The 17,514-nt window shown below is 36.7% G+C and overlaps 1 protein-coding gene across 4 annotated transcripts in view; it reads left to right on the forward strand.

Moving 5' to 3' along the window:
• Nucleotides 1-17,514, forward strand: part of LOC124230929 (gephyrin) — a 575,937-nt gene that overhangs the window by 479,351 nt on the left and 79,072 nt on the right. For all 4 annotated transcript variants that reach the window (XM_046647482.1, XM_046647483.1, XM_046647484.1 and 1 more), the window contains 2 exons: nt 2,882-2,974; nt 12,313-12,368. In XM_046647482.1, coding sequence (XP_046503438.1) covers nt 2,882-2,974; nt 12,313-12,368 — 149 coding nt within the window. The remainder of the gene's footprint in view (nt 1-2,881; nt 2,975-12,312; nt 12,369-17,514) is intronic.

The raw sequence follows: 17,514 nt of genomic DNA on the forward strand, positions 1-17,514 counted from the left end.
CACTAAGAATATTTGTCTTCCAATTCATGAGCACAGAATGTCTCCCATTTATTTGTGTCCTCTTTATTTTTTTTTTTTTTTTTTTTTAAAGATTTTATTTTTTCCTTTTTCTCCCCAACGCCCCCCGGTACATAGTTGTGTATTCTTCGTTGTGGGTTCTTCTAGTTGTGGCATGTGTGACGCTGCCTCAGCGTGGTCTGATGAGCAGTGCCATGTCCGCGCCCAGGGTTCGAACCAACGAAACACTGGGCCGCCTGCAGCGGAGCGCGCGAACTTAACCACTCAGCCACGGGGCCAGCCCCTGTGTCCTCTTTAATTTCATTCAGCAATGTTTTGTAGCTTTCATTACTCCCTCATTCCTTTTTATGGCCAAGCAGTATTTCATTGTATCTGTGTACCACATTTTGTTTATACATTCATCAGTTGATGATGGTTTGGATTGTTTTCATCTTCTGATTATTGTGCTGCAATTAATATTTGTTTACAAGTTTTTATGTGGACATATGTTTTCATTTCTCTGGGATTTGTCCTTCCTTTTATGAAGAACTGAGTTTAGGGGCTGGCCCCATGACTGAGTGGTTAAGTTCGTGCGCTCCACTTCATTGGCCCAGAGTTTCAGCAATTCACATCCTGGGTACGAACATGGCACCATTCATCAGGCCATGTGAGGCAGCATCCCACATAGCACAACTGGAAGGACCTGCAACTAGAATATGCAACTATGTGCTGGGGGACTTTGGGGAGAAGAAGGGAAAAAAAACAAGACTGGCAATAGGTATTAGCTCAGGTGCCAATCTTTTAAAAAAAAAAAAAGAACTGAATTTAAATAATAGTAAGGATTCCTCTGGAAGTCCAGGCTACTAAAAGGCATATAGAGTATAACCTATATTTGTTACTTTGATTAGACCTGAAGGAAATACAAATAGAGTTCTCTTTCTTCAAAAGCTTAAGAAACCTAACACATACTTTCTCACACACACCAACTTGAAAACTCTTACACATCAGTTTTGAAAATAGTTGCTAATATATTACAAATTGAATATATGGTTGACAAAACATATACAAGAATAGTAGTCAGGGGCTGGCCCAGTGGCGCAGTGGTTAAGTTCACACGTTCCACCTCTCGGCAGCCCAGGGTTCACCAGTTCGGATCCCGGGTGTGGACATGGCACCTCTTGGCAAAAGCCATGCTGTGGTAGGCGTCCCATGTATAAAGTAGAGGAAGATGGGCATGGATGTTAGCTCAGGGCCAGTCTTCCTCAGCAAAAAGAGGAGGATTGGCAGCAGTTAGCTCAGGGCTGATCTTCCTCAAAAAATAATAATAATAATAATAAAGACAGATTCTGACTAGAGGATTTAGGAATTAGTCATGACTTTTGAAACTTTTATTCTTGTTGGCACTAGTTCAAATTCCTGAGCTCCAGCCAAAACTGATTGTCATCCAGAGTGGTCTGAATAGTCACTTTACGTGTTAACTTAGTGGCCCTCTTCTTATAGTCACTAATTTTTTTAGGTTAATAAAGCCAAAATCAAAGGCTAAAATTCAAATAGAATGATAAGGAAGCTCTTTCCCTTTTACTTTCTCTTCTTAAGAAAAAAAACTTTCCTATAAAAATGATGTGATGATCATTGTAGAAAACTTGGAAATTTTCATAAAAGTATAGCAAAGGGGATAAAAGTCATACATACTTCCAAAGTAATGAAATAACAAATGCTTTATATTTTCATGTATGCCCTTCCCACCTTTTTGAGAACAAATATATCTTAACATAGTTAAGATTATACACTACATGTGCAGTTCTGCATGTTTTTTAAATATATATCGTAATAATTTTTCTGTCAATGAATATGCTTCATAAATATTACTTTAGCCTACATAATATTTTATCATAAGGATAGATCATTGTCTTTAAATTTCTGTATTATTGATCTTTTGATTTCTTTCCATTTCTCACTAATGTAAGCAACTCTGAAATAAACATGTACATAAAGATTTATCCATTTTCTTAGGATAGATTTCTAGGAATGAAATTACTGGATCAATGAATATAAAAATGTTGAAGAATTATCTTTTTATTTAAAGATTTTATTTTTACTTTTTCTCCAAAAGCTCCCCAGTACATAGTTGTGTACTTTTAGTTGTGTGTCCTTCCAGCTGTGGCATGCGAGACGCCGCCCCAGCGTGGCCCGATGAGCTGTGCCATGTCCACGGCCAGGAATCGAACTGGCAAAACCCCAGGCCACCAAAGCAGAGCGTGCGAACCCAACCACTCAGCCACGGGGCCGGCCCCCAGAATTATCTTTTTAAAGAAAATCATCTTTGGGGCCGGCCCGGTGGCGCAGCAGTTAAGTTCCCACGTTCCGCTTTGGCGGCCCAGGGTTCGCCAGTTTGGATCCCGGATAGGGACATGGCACCATTTGGCAAGCCATGCTGTGGTAGGCGTCCCACATATAAAGTAGAGGAAGATGGGCACAGATGTTAGCTCAGGGCCAGTCTTCCTCAGCAAAAAGAGGAGGATTAGCAGCAGATGTAAGCTCAGGGCTAATCTTCCTCAAAAAAAAAAAAAAAGAAAAGAAAATCACCTTTGAGTTGTTAAAGGATTAATGACACATCAATTTTAACACATCTTTGATGATTGTGTAGTTACTCATATTCAAATAATCTCTGCAAGCATTACTATTAATTGATTGAATCTAATCTTTCATTTCAGACAGTAGGATGCATCTCTTCCTCTGTCTCCTATTCCTCGGGATAGAAATCAGGAAGTCTGAGCCCGTATACAAGCCTTGTCAGACAAGCACACATGCCCATCTTGTTTATACTGCCTGTTTAACCTATTGCTCTTGACATTCATATTTTCCTTCTTTTCTCTGCTTGCAGATGGAATGGGGCGAGTCCTTGCTCAAGATGTATATGCAAAAGACAACCTACCCCCATTCCCAGCATCAGTAAAAGATGGCTATGCTGTCCGAGGTAAATATTTTGGTTTTCTTGAGTATCATCATACAGTGTTTTGTTTTGGTTTTTTTCCTCAGATTTTTGGCTCAGCCGAGGCACCCAACACCTGTTACATCTGTTTCCCCCTTGTTTGTCAAAATAATTTCACTTATGGATAATAGTGTTAATCTACACCTATATGTTTTCTGGCATAATCTTTATTAAAACTTTTCAGTGAGAGTACTGTAGTTACTTGAAAATTCTTGCTTACAACAAATATGTAGAGATTGATAAAAACACTGTACCTTAATTTATTCTTTTGGCCTGTACACATGCCAGATAGCAGACAATCTTGGTTTAAAGTTTTTCATATGTTTTCTAGTTGAAAACATCTATATGTTCCAAGAAATAAGAGTAGATTCCCAATACAAGGATAAAATGGGACAGTTTTTTCTGCTGCTTTAAATTCAAGCATCAATAAGGGCTTCATAAAAATCAAGCGTGAGGGCAACCTCTGATTCCCTGAAAGGTGCCGTATTTCAAAGCTCTGAATCACCAGATGGTACTAGCAGCTCACGCCTTCAGAGTTGCCTGAGATTGCATAAAGCTTAAAAGCAAATACTAAATAGCATTTACCTGCCTAAAGTCCAATCTAAGAACCCAAAATGAAAATACAACTGAATTGTGTAGGAACTATTATTGATTATTAAGTCAAGGCTAATATCATTGAAGAAATGTCTAAAAACATCTCCCAGTTTATCAGAGCTCGTAAGAAGGCCAGTTCCTTTTTAATGGACATTTGTGGAGTCTCTTACTTGGCTTTTTGTTGGATTTTTTGTTGTTGTTGTTGTTGTTTTACTATATCTAGCCAATTAAAACAATTTCTTGGGGCCGGCCTGGTGGCACAGCAGTTAAGTGGGCACGTTCCACTTCAGCAGCCCAGGGTTCGCCAGTTTGGGTCCCGGGTGCGGACATGGCACCACTTGGCAAGCCATGCTGTGATAGGCATCCCATGTATAAAGTAGAGAAAGATGGGGCCGGATGTTACCTCAGGGCCAGTCTTCTTCAGCAAAAAGAGGAGCATTGGCAGCAGATGTTAGCTCAGGGCTAATCTTCCTAAAAAAACAAATAAAATAAAACAATTTCCTCTTTTTTGTAATTAAGTACATTCATTAATCTCCCCATGTTCCAGCACCATCTCTTAGCAGTATTTCTTTATGTTGGAGGCAGTATAGCAAATGGTTAAGGTTATTGGCTTTGAGCATAGTAAGAGTGATCTGGATTCTAGTACCAGTTCTATCTATGTGACTTTGAGCAAATCATTATCACTATTATTGTTACAAATACTTTTACCTAGACTATCTCTGAAAAAAGGATAACATTCATCTAAATTGTTATTCTCATATTCTATGTTAACAAAATGGTGGGGAGATTAATTCTTACCAGTGTATTCTTTCTCAAGAACACTATCTTAGATGCACCTCATTCAGCTCGATCTCACTAAATTAGAGTGTTTCTGAAAAAATAAATAACAAGTGCCCGATGGCTCTTATGGTTTTTTCCTACCAAATTTATTCCTTCTATAGTACTTATTATAATGAATATTGTCCAGAAAGAAAATTACTTTAGTCTTCTGATAGCCTCATTGGCTCTCCTTATTTCTTATTCCCCCTCTAAAATGTAAATTCTGTTTTGAACTTATAATTAATAGCCATATAAGATTACTATAAAATGACAAAAAAATTCTTACCTCTAGAGTCAAACAACTACAGCAGATGAAATACCAAAGGGACGAGAAAGTATTTTTTACATCCTTGGTGATATGAAGTAGAAGAAAGTGAGAAAATACATTATTTGAGGCAGAATTATTCTCAAACAGAATGTTGTTCTGTGATTTTTGCATGAGGTAGCAGCAGTTCAATAAAAAGAAACTATTGCGCTTAGCTTTTCTATTTGCCAAAAAGAACAATTAGCCTACATGAGCCATAAAAGAGCCATTCTGCTACTGTAGACTCTATCAAAGAAATTTTTATGTAAAATTATTATTCAATATCTTATTTATTCTTTTGTTTTGGAGTGGTGGTGATTTCACACACACACACACACACACAGAAAAATCTAAAATGACATCTCACAGTATAAAGGTTCAACAAATAATCTACCATGCAGCTGATTCATTCTTTCCTGTGAAGTGTTGCTAGTTCTCTAAGATAAGGAACATTTAACAGATACATAACATATAACAGATAACCAATGCAGATATGGTTAAAACTCAAAGTGGGAATAGTGGGTGTGTCTTTGTATGTGTATATATATATTGATGTCATAATTAAGGCAGCAAAAGTCATCAGTGATCAAAGAGGCATTGGTCTTAGTCTTTTCTATGCTATAATATCCCCCCCAGGCAGTGTTTTGGTAAAGAGTGTCCTTGAGGCTATTATTGTGGCTCTCTACCACTGTGCTTCGTGTACCTTCTTCTCTCCACCCCCATCTTCCTTTACTCCCATTCCTTTCTCCCCGCTCCCTCTTTTTTCTTCTCCTCTGCCTCTGCCTTAGGCCTTCCAGTAATAACCATTGGTACCTGTGAGGATTGCTAACCCTCTAGGTTGCTAACTTGCTCTGGATCACTAAGCGTTAACCAGTATCCTTCAGAAACATGTGGGCTAAAACCCCAAACCAGTTGGAAGATCACTTGGCTTTAAGGTATGTGGGTTGAAAAATCAAGACATGATCAAAAAACATGACTAAGGAAATAAAAAATAGGAGCAGCTTAAAAAAAAAAAAAGAAACAATAGAGTGTAAAGAAGGCAAGAATCAAGTGATGATGATGTAAGTAATAGGAAGACCTATAATCTAATAAACCTAAAACTGCATTCAGGAGGGAGTGTATTCGAAAGATAAAAACATGGAAAAGAAAATGAAAGTAGCATTATTACCGATTAGAATCAATACAATGTTTTTATTCTTTATATTTTTGAAGAGTTGTTTTTCCCTTCACACTGTTAGCTAATCATCATCTTGATGCATTCACACCCTCCTATAGAGATGTGGGTGCTTATTGTCTCACAGTTTCTTCTTAGATGTTAATAAAGGCAAAAATACCTCAGAATTTCAAGTTCGGCTTTCTTAAAAATGTTCAGTTTGAAAGGCTTATCCCTTCAGAACCTGTTTTTGGATCATTTAGAAAAGGGAAAATTATAAACAAGACAGTAATTATTTTGAGAACCATGTGTAACAAACAATTTCGCAAGGATATACTAAGAGAAATCCGTGCCATTTGGATAAAGTAAATTTTAAAGCTTTTTAGTTTTTTACATTCTGATTGAAATATATGGTTACAGGAAATACAGACTATCAAAAAGAGCGTTGTAAAATTGCCCGTTATCTCACTGCCTAGCCACTATTAACTTTTTGTTATACTTCCTTCTAGTTGGTTAAAGTGCATACTAAAATTCAGAATACTAAAATTCAGTATAACCTTTTTGATTTAGAGCTAGTTCTTCTTCTTTCATGAAAGTCAAGTTCTAGGGTTTCTATTTTGTCCATTTAAATACTTTTTGGCCACTGCTGGTTCTCCAACTCATTTGACAGGCTATTGCCTTCCACTAGAGGACACTTTGTTTGTTTTTGTCATAGCATTGGCTTTAGTATCTTCTTCTCAGGTTAATGAAGATCAGCAGTTGAATTCATAAATAGATGCCCATCCACATCATTGCAAATGCACTGTCAAAGAGTGTTTGCAACTATACTCTTTAGTAAAACAATCCGGATAAACAATAAGGCATCTACTGCTCTCTTTATCAGTTCTATTTATCTTTTTTTTTATTTTATTGCAGTAACATTGGATTATAACATTATATAGCTTTCAGATGTACATCGTAATATATTGCAGATTCTGTGTAGATTACATCATGTTCACCACCCAAAAACTAATTACAGCTCATCACCTCACATGTGAGCCTATTTACCCCTTTTGCCCTCCCGCCTTCCCCCTTCCCCTGTGATAACCACCAATCCAATCTCCGTTGCTATGTGTTTGTTTGTCGTTGTTTTTATCTTCCACTTATGAGTGAGATCATACTGTATTTGACTTTCTCCCTCTGACTTATTTCACTTCGCATAATACCCTCAAGGTCCATCCATGTTGTAGAGGACACTTTGGATGAAGAAGATGGTATTATGACTTGGGAGTATTACTCATGTGAGCAGGGAGATAGTTTGGAATAATTAATTTTAGTTAATTCTCAAAAGCTTAAAGTACTGTATTTAAGGAAAGAACATTTCTTTTACCAGTACTAACAATAAATGGGTGTTTTTCTCATGGAAGATGATAGTAAAGAATATAAAATGTCTCTCATTCATCTGTCCTAGTGTTACCTCCCTGCTTTCCATAAGAAAAGGCAGCAGATTTAAATTTCCAAACAACTCACCTGATTTAATCCCTCAGTATAATAGCAGCAAGTATTAGTCCTGTTGTGTTAGTCTTGTCACCTTTGCTTACCCCCACGCCATCTCTTCCTATAATCTTAGTTTTAGTATACACATAAATGTTATTACTTTGTTGCCTATCATCCCATCTTAGTTTGGTTCCATAATCAGAGTAAACAAATTCTTTTTTTTTTTTTCTTTTTTTTTTATTGAGGTAATATTGGTTTATAATATTATATAAATTTCAGGTGTACATCATTGTATTTCAATTTCTGTGTAGACTACATCATGTTCACCGCTCAAAGACTAATTACCGTCCATTACCATACACATATTCCCTTTTACCTCTTTTGTCCTCTTCTTACCCCCTTCCCGGGGACTCTGGTACCCACCAATGTAATCTATATATCTATATGTTTGGTGGTGGTGGTTGTTGTTTTTATCTTCCACTTATGAGTGAAATCATATGGCATTTGTCTAACTTATTTCACTTAGCATAATACCCTCAAGGTCCATCCATGTTGTCACAAATGGCAAGATTTCATCTTTTTTATGGCTGAGTAGTATTCCACTGTGTATGTATACCGCATCTTCTTTATCCATTCATCCATTGATGGGCATTTAGGTTGTTTCCAAGTCTTGGCTATTATGAATAATGCTGCAGTGAACATAAGGGTGCAAATATCTTTTCACATTCATGCTTTGATGTTCTTTGCATAAATACCCAGAAGTGGAATGGCTGGATCATATGGTAGTTCTATTCTTAATTTTTTGAGGAATCTGCATACTGTTTTCCTTAGGGGCTGCACCAGTTTGCATTCCCACCGTGAGTGTATGAGAGTTCCCTTTTCTCCACATCCTTTCCAACACTTATTATTTCTTGACTTTTTAATAATAGCCATTCTGAGGGGTGGGAGGTGATATCTGATTATAGTTTTGATTTGCATTTCCCTAATAATTAGTGATGTTGAACATCTTTTCATGTGCTTATTAGCTATCTATAGATCTTCTTTGGAAGAATGTCTGTTCAGATCCTTTGCCCCTTTTTTAATTAGATTGTTTGGTTTTTTTGTTGTTGAGTGGTCAGAGTAAATAAATTCTTAATCCCTCTGCCTTATTTCTCTGTCAAAGATATTTCCTCTAAAAGTTATGCCATCTCTATAGCCTCAGTTTATTCAGCCCTAACATGGAAATGACGAGACTCTTTATTATTAAAAATAAATGAATAGCTGTAAAGTGTTTCAGGAGGCTTAAAGAATGTTCACATATAGCTGGAAAATGAAAATGAGAGATAATTTTATGGCAAATGGCTTGGGGAAGATCATTTTCTATATGTTGCCCCAGTGAATAGTTATCTAATAGTATCAATTTTATATAAAATGATGTAATCAGAAGTCTTCAAATAAACAGGTGAACAAGACCAGAAGTGTTTTCTGGACATTAAAAAAAGAGGGTGGAAGTGGGAACAGCTTTAGGGTCTAGCATTAAGCATGATGAATTACTTCTATAATGCATTTGCTGTTAGGATTTGGTTTATATTGCTTTTATCACTTCCTTCAAATTAAATTCTACAATTAGAAAACAGACAACTTATTAACAGAAACATCTGAATTAGGAGGGGGAAAAGATTCTAAGCCTTTACAGACATCTTTGGAATCAATCCATCTTTTCTAACAGTATACTGTGGCTTAGTTTATTTCTTTCCAAGCTTTAGGTTTGTATGCCACCATACCTCCACTTCCACCTGCTCCCACCTAAGCTTGTAGAATTCATATTGAAAATGGCAGCTTTTCTTTTACCTCTCTCTTTACAAAACCATGTACCTTTCCTTTTTTTTTTTAAGATTTTTTTTTCCTTTTTCTCCCCAAAGTCCCCCCTCCCCCAGTACATAGTTGTGTATTTTTAGTTGTGGGTCCTTCTAGTTGGGGCATGTGGGATGCCACCTCAGCATGGCCTGATGAGTGGTGCCATGTCCACGCCCAGGATTCAAACTGGCGAAACCCTGGGCCACTGAAGCAGAGCGCACAAACTTAACCACTCGGCCACGGGGCCAGCCCCCTACCTTTCCTTTAAGAATCGTTTTGTTGGGGCCAGCCCCGTGACCAAGTAGTTAAGTTTGTGCGCTCTGCTTCGGCAGCCCAGGGTTTCGCTGGTTCAGATCCTGGGCGCGGCCATGGCACCACTTGTCAGGCCATGCTGAGGCAGCGTCCCACATGGCAGAACCAGAAGGACCTACAACTAGAATATACAACTATGTATGGGGGGCCTTTGAGGAGAAGAAGACAAAAAAAAAAAATGAAGATTGGCAACAGATGTTAGCTCAGGTGCCAATCTTTAAGAAAAAAAGTGATTTTCTTAAATTTATTATTCATTATTGTGATTATTTGATTAATATCTTTCTCCTCCACTACATCACTGGCTTTAAGAGTTTTGTTTTAGCCACACCCATAGGAAGACACACGTTAAATACATTATACATCACAAGCCAATAATATATACAAACATATACAACATACACAATACATATAAATATACATATGCTCACATATATATAAGCAAAAGTAAGTTTCATGAGACAATATTCATCCTTACCATGGATGATGAAATATACCTTCTATTCTTTTTCATTTAAAAAATTATTTACAGGATGATTTTACTGCCCATCTCCATTTATGATCCAGAGTTTGAAAAACATTGCAACAGACTGGCACTGCATTAGAATAGAAACAATGTCTGGTTTTACTCTTTACTCTGTCCCAGCACCTATTATGACACTTCGGTCGTAGAAGACACTCAGTAGACATTTAGTAAATGAATGAAAGAAATAAAAAGTTTTAAAGTGTATTATTTTTAAAGTATTATTATCCCCATTTTTATCAACAGCAAGACTGAAGGTTAGAGAAAGGTTTAGTAATTTGCAGAAAGTCCTGAGGCTAATAATAGGCAGAACCAGGATTCAGATTCAGCTTTGTTTTACTCTAAAACCATGTTAATTTCCCTTTGTGCAAGAAGTAAAAAGAGAAAATGTCTAGATTGCTTATAGGAGATGGCAAGTTGGTAATATTTCCAGTAGAAAAATGACTAAAAATAAGTTTATTCACATCTGCGGTGCAGTTAGTGCAGAACTCTGACAGATGATTGACTTTTAATTTTCTACAGTAAGAAAATCGTGATTTGCTTTAAGATACTGCAAAAATAAAGTGGTGGGATAGATGAAACAAGATTGGTGAAATGTTGGTAATTGTCAAAGCAGTGATTTATATGTCTATTTTAAGTTGTTCATTTTTTAAAAATTAAATAAAAAAGAACCCGTGAAAGCAGCATAATAAGAATAGCATGGCAGGAAAACTATTCTTGTTTTTACAAGTGAACACTGAAAATACGATAGGATTCCAAAAACACAAGAAAGCCAAGAGTTTATTGCCTGAGATAATGTCTATAAAGCACAAGATACAACATCTAGTACATAGAAGAGACCCAATGTTTATTTTTTGTCCCTCTCCACATCAGGTTAACCAAAGCCATCTATGCAAAAAAATAAAGTGACTTATTAGAAACAGTATTGTATATAGGCCTTTAGAAAAAATGCCACTTTGTAATCACATAAAGAGACAATGAATTTTGTAGGTCCTTTTTAAAAGAAGGAAAATATCATTTATTATTTTTCACTATGATTGCAAATATAGTTAAAATATTCATATAGAAAGTGTTATCTGGGGCCGGCTCGTGGCCGAGTGGTTAAGTTCACGTGTTCCGCTTCAGCGGCCCAAGGTTTCACTGGTTCAGATCCTGGGCACGGACATGGCACAGCTCATCAAGCGATGCTGAGGCGGCCTCCCACAAGCCACAACTAGAAGGACTCACAATTAAAAATACACAACTATGTACCAGGGGGCTTTGGCAGAAAAAGGAAAAATAAAATCTTTAAAAAAAAAAAGAAATAAAGTGTTATCTTTTCCGTGTATGTGCCCCAAACCCTTACTGTATGCAGATGACATGGAAGTAATGGTTGTGATCATTAAACTCATTAGATAGGCATTGCCTGTCCAGAAGTATTGGTCTGAAATCCACATCATATGTGAAGAAAACCCTTTTGAATACATTTATCTCCAGGAGTATTTTTACACCCAGCCGTTACTCTTCTGTATGTAGGGAAAAAAAAATTGGATAAGAAGTTTTTTCCATCTCAATTCTGAAAGTGTTTCTTCCAATTTAAAAAGAAATAATCAATGGAAAATGTGATGCAGCACTGCCTATGTATTCTAATTCAGAAATAGCATTTTGACAGATTATTAAAAAAGAAAAAATACTATACTGGGAATTAAGAGACTGTATTTTAGTCCTTTCTCTATACTAACCAGAACTTGTTCAAAGTACTTAAGCTTTTCTACCTGTATATAACTCATTTCCTTCAAATGTTAAATGAAGAAAAGAATATATGTTCTTCCTACTTCATTATGTTAATTATGAAGATCATACTGGATTATAAATAAGAAAACAGTGTGAAATAGTTAAAATTTATAGAAAAATAGAGAAATATGGAAATATATATATATGTACATATATATCTCCATAAGTGTGCACACACACATCACACACACATACCCAAGGATAAGGTGGTATTTATTTAGTAGGATAGGCTAAAAGAACTTCCTATTTAAAAAGTACAAGTGTGGAAATTAAGGAGCAACAGAAAGACTATCTCCAGTGACACCAAGAAGGAGCACGCTTAGGGCCACTTCTGTTGTTTTTTGTGAGTTGTGGATACCAAAGATCAAACCTTTAGTAACAAAGCCATTGTCTAGTCTAGGAGATGAGAAAAGTATTCCACTTTCCTGAAGCCTTATCTGATCACTTGAGTCAGTTTTGAGAATTCTGGCTCTAGCTTCTTAGTCCTTGCTATAGATTCATTCTGATGTTTGTTCTTGGTTCTGTTCATCCCACAGCTGCTGATGGCCCAGGAGATCGTTTCATCATTGGGGAGTCCCAAGCTGGTGAACAGGTGAGCTTTATAGGCCTGAAAGGCCATAAAGATTTCAGTTTCATGGACTTTCAGGATCTAATTCTAAACTTCTACCATCATTTTAATGGAAATCTTAGAGAAGGATTAGGTTATCAAAGACATTAAAATTTGGTTCCCATGAGAAAGAACCAAAAGAATTATTTCTTAACTGAAAGAATCTGCATCTGTTAATATATGGCATGATGTTGTTGGTATGTCTCACAGACATGCCCCACAAGCATTTTCTAGCCCTGTTATTGGATGACTCTTTCTTCCTGTGTAAACATTAATGTTCTGAATATAACTTCAATTTCTGAGTGGTCTTCTCAGACTTTTTCCCAACTTGTGTTGAAAATGGAAATTTAGAAAAAGCAGGTTATTTAACCTTTCTAGCTAATCATTTAGATTAATTTTTCTCATTAGGAAGCTAGTCAGGGAACAGGTATACATATATTTCTATTAAGAAATTAAGCACTAATGGGCCATAATGGAGGTACAGTAGAAGTCCTCTTAATTTAATGCCTTTGATACCCGGTAATTGGCTGTTTAATTGGAAATAAGTTAAAGTGGGAAGTTATTTTATCTTTTTAAAATAAAGATAAATTTAACTTGAATGTTTGTTTGTTAATAATTTGATGGAGAGCCAAGGCTTTTCTTTTAATAAGTACCTGCTATTTGAATTTCTGTCTAGTCTTCCTTACATAAATCACATCTGAAAGAAAGGATATTTGCAAAGTATCTAAGAATAGAATCCTTCTAAATTTTTATTATATTTTTATAATTTTTTACAGTTGCTTCACCCACACCTAATTTGACAACAGTTTTTTTTAGCAGCATTTTTAATTAAGTTTTTCCAAAGGTTTAACTTAATTTTTATAGGAAAAAATAACTCTTTTCACATTCATGTATCATTGGGTTTTGTAATATTTTTTAAGTTACATAATTCAGTAGCAACTATTGCCACAAACTGGCACAAACAAGTTTGGGGACAAGTTCAACTGAATCTTAGAGCAGTAGTTTACAGGTGTACAAAAGAAGAGTGTAACACCTTCAAACTTAAATTGTGCTGTGGGCATCATTATGTTTAAGAGGAAATAGAGAACATGCGTTAATCCAATGAGTTGTGAAGGTTGGGTAAAAGAGCTCGTATCTTATTAAATAGAACTAGAGGAAGACCAAGACGCTTTTCTTCTCTACTACTGTCAAGCACTCGCATTATATAAAAATAAAGGAGGAAATAAAGAAAAAAATATATATATGGCAGTTTGGGCAAAAGCTGTGTCCCATGTATTTTCTTCCTTGGCTTAGCAGGTACTCCCTTATGTCCTGAAAATAGAGAGGGGTTGAGCAAGCATATAGAGAAGGATGGTGCCAATGGTAGTGACCCGAATCACTCCCCATCTCTACGTCCATGAGGAATACTGTATACAGATCTCTGAAGCTAAGCCTGGCACTGTAGTGATTAGATCGTGTTCATACTGTACACAGGCTGGTTTTAGTCCCCATGACTCCTTTCCTAACAAAAAGAACAGCTAGGCCTGGGACCCTTTTTTATAAATGACTTACGTTGTGATCTCATAATTTATTTGACTTCTTGGTACATATTTCCATCAACAATGGACATCTAAAGAATCTGTTTTTATAACAAAGCCACAAAATATCAATTATTCAAGGAATATGTCTTTGATCTTCCGTCGAGTCTGGCCAACATTCATCAAACATACTTACTGCGTGTAGCAGGCGCTACATGGGAAGTTTTAGGGATATGAAGTAGCTTAAGATGTGACTACCACTCTTAAGGAGTTTATATCTAGTGGAGGAGACAGAGTATAAACAACTAGATATAATACAATGTGTTACATTTTGAACTAGTGCTTCAGTCATGTGCTGTGGAGCATAATAGAGAGGTTGAGCATTTCATCCTAGGAGGATTGGAGAGATGACACTGGAGCTGGGCTAAGAGAGTTTTACAAAGACAGAAATGAGAAAGGGACATTCCAGGCAGAGAGAACAGTTTAAGTCAAGACCCAAAGATGTTTTAAAAATTGCATGGAGGTGCCAGCCCCGTGGCTGAGTGGTTAAGTTCACGCACTCTGTTGCCACAGTCCAGGGTTTCGCTGGTTCAGATCCCAGGAGCAGACATGGCACCACTCGTCCGGCCATGCTGAGGCAGTGTCCCACATAGCACAACCAGAGCCACTCTCAACTAGAATATATAACTATGTTCTGGGGGGCTTTGGGGAGAAGAAGAAAAAAAAGGAAGAAGATTGGCAACAGATGTTAACTCAGGTGCCAATCTTTAAAATAAAAAATTGCATAGAATGCTTAGGGAACTGCAAATAATTTATGGTAGTCACAGCCTAGTATACATAGGAATAGGTAGCAGATTGTTAAGGACCTTGTGGACTTCTTAAACTTTATTTACTAGTTAAGACTTCCAACTGTACTAGAGAACTAGGAGCATAAGAAAAGTTATAAAACTTAAAAGTTTTCAACTTCTTGTAAGTTCTTATAAAAGTTTGATGGGGAAAAAAATGAAAGCATACAAGAAAATGGAATTTTTCTTCAAATTATCCGTGATGTCTGTCATCTATATAACTGTATCTATATCTATATATTGATATACTATATAATATCTATATAACCATATAACTGATATATCATACAGACTTTATAGTAATCTCAGAGATCTTACAAGAGCCAAACTGCTCACTTATTGAAAGTAAATACCCTTAAGCATTAGGGTGCCATTGCATACACTGAGACAGTGATTTTGGTTTCTTGGTGTACCAAAATACTTGACTTTAAATCACTTATAGTTTGGTCCTATTGATTAGCCCTGAACACTTTGAAAGAAAATACTACGTAATTATAAAGTACTATCATTGGACAAAGCTCAAATCATCTAACTCAATACCTCCATTAAGGAAAAATCAAAATTTTAACTGTTTTTACTTTATATAAATATGTAAAGCATATCAACAAAAATAAAAAAGAATTAGTTACTAGTCTTAACAATCTAAAAGAAGTACTTCATGTATTGTTAGAGTTTTTCAGTTGATTCAGTTCAATTGCAGTTTATATGTCTCCTCTAAGCGGATATATAAATGTCTTTATATATGCAATAATATCTTTTACATTAGATTTAATATAAGTGAGCTGGTAGGAATCCTTCACCTACTACTTAGAATTACTGGTCTTGGAAAGGAGCCAAATTTTTTATTTAATAACCATACAAAAACCCTCCTTAGTTGGTTCAAGCCAAGGAGTGGAGAAAATTACTGGTAGAACTACAGTAAAACTTAAAGTAAGTTTACAGAATATGATACATTGAACCCAACTAATTGAGGCAGGGCTCCAGGCTAACACACTTCAGCTTAAGAGGCAACTGCCCTGAAACTCACTTTGGGATTCACTTTCTGCCTTGGTCAAAAGGGCACTTTCAGGGGCCAGCTTGGCAGTGCAGCGGTTAAATTCGCACGTTCCACTTCGGTGGCCTGGGTTTGCCGGTTCGGATCCTAGGTACAGACCTATGTACCACTTGTCAATCCATGCTGTAGCGGACATCCCACATATAAAGTAGAGGAAGATGGGCACCCTCCCACATATAAAGTAGAGGAAGATGGGCACCGATGTTAGCTCAGGGCCAGTCTTCCTCAGCAAAAAAAAAGAGGCTTGGCAGCAGATGTTAGCTCAGGGTTAATCTTCCTCAAAAAAAAAAAAAAAAAGCACTTTCAGCAAAAGAAATACTTCTTTAGGCCTATATTAAATATCTTTGTTCCACAAGCTCCAAAGATAGTTTTGGCATTAGCACCTCTACTAAAAAAACACATATATTGAGGCCAGCCCTGGTAGTGTAGCAGTTAAATTCACACACTCTGCTTCAGTGGCCTGTGGTTCGCCAGTTCAGATCCCAGGCGTGGACCTGGCACTGCTTATCAAGCCGTACTGTGGCAGGTGTCCCACATATAAAATAGAGAAAAATGGGCACAGATGTTATCTCAGGGCCAATCTTCTTCAGCAAAAAGAGGAGGACTGGTGGCAGATGTCAGCTCAGGGCTAATCTTCCTCAAAAAAAAAAAAAACACATATCAACTCAAAACTTTAATTGTTTTCATCAAAAATCACTGCACTGCAAAATGGTCATATATATTGGATTAAGAGATGTCTCAGACAAGTAGTAATATCTGGGGTTGAAGGTTTTTTAAAAATTTAATGTATTAAACCCTACATTGTTCATTTTAAATCCTATGCATTATCTTGGTAGAATATTACATTGTAGTGTAACAATTCTGAATAAGGCTGGAATGTCTTTTATTCTAATAACAGAATAAGGGGATATAAGGTACATAGTTCAGTGCCAGATCTGATCCCAAGACTCTCTTTCTCCAGTGACTGTGGGAGAGTAGCAGGGAGGACACTGGAGTTGTAAGTCAAGAAGGATTGCATACTTGATGTAGTTGTTGTGATAATGAGATCATGCATGTTCATCCATTCATTCTGGAATATTTATTGACTGCCAACGTTGTGCCAGATACTTTCTAGGCATTAGGATGATAAAGCAATAAATATGTCTGGAAAAGGGATGATTAAAGAAGGTTAATGCAGGGACTACATCTAAGATATAGAAAGGGTTAAAGGAAATTAACAAAGAAATGTGAAGCACCTAGGTGCTAGTAACACTGAGATTCCATTACCACCTCTAGATCTGAAGGGACAAAGGCAGAGAGTCATACCTGGACCTGGGGAGATTCATAGCTATGGGAGAGGGCCACCCAACAGGAGCTGTAGTCCTCAGTGGTAGAGATGACATAGCCATCACCAAACTGCAGCCTAGCTGGGAAAGAGCAAGAGGAATAAAACCCTACTTTTCTCACTCTCTCACCCTCTGATCTCTTGTTAGTCCTTCTCATTGACTGAATCTAATTAGAAGCCAGAGTGATGGAACCTGGTTGCGACAGTCCATAGAGGTCAGCCTTCTGGGCTACAACACAGGATAGAGAATGGGGATGTGATCTGGAGAGGCCAACAGAAAATAAAACAAATTCCTATCTTTGTAGAGCTTATATTTTAGAATATAATAATGCACTTAACACTGAACCTAGCATAGATTGAGGCTTCAATAAATAATAGCTGTTGGTGGTAT

The sequence above is a fragment of the Equus quagga genome, chromosome 20 (assembly GCF_021613505.1).
Source record: "Equus quagga isolate Etosha38 chromosome 20, UCLA_HA_Equagga_1.0, whole genome shotgun sequence".
NCBI classification, from domain to species: Eukaryota; Metazoa; Chordata; class Mammalia; order Perissodactyla; family Equidae; genus Equus; species Equus quagga.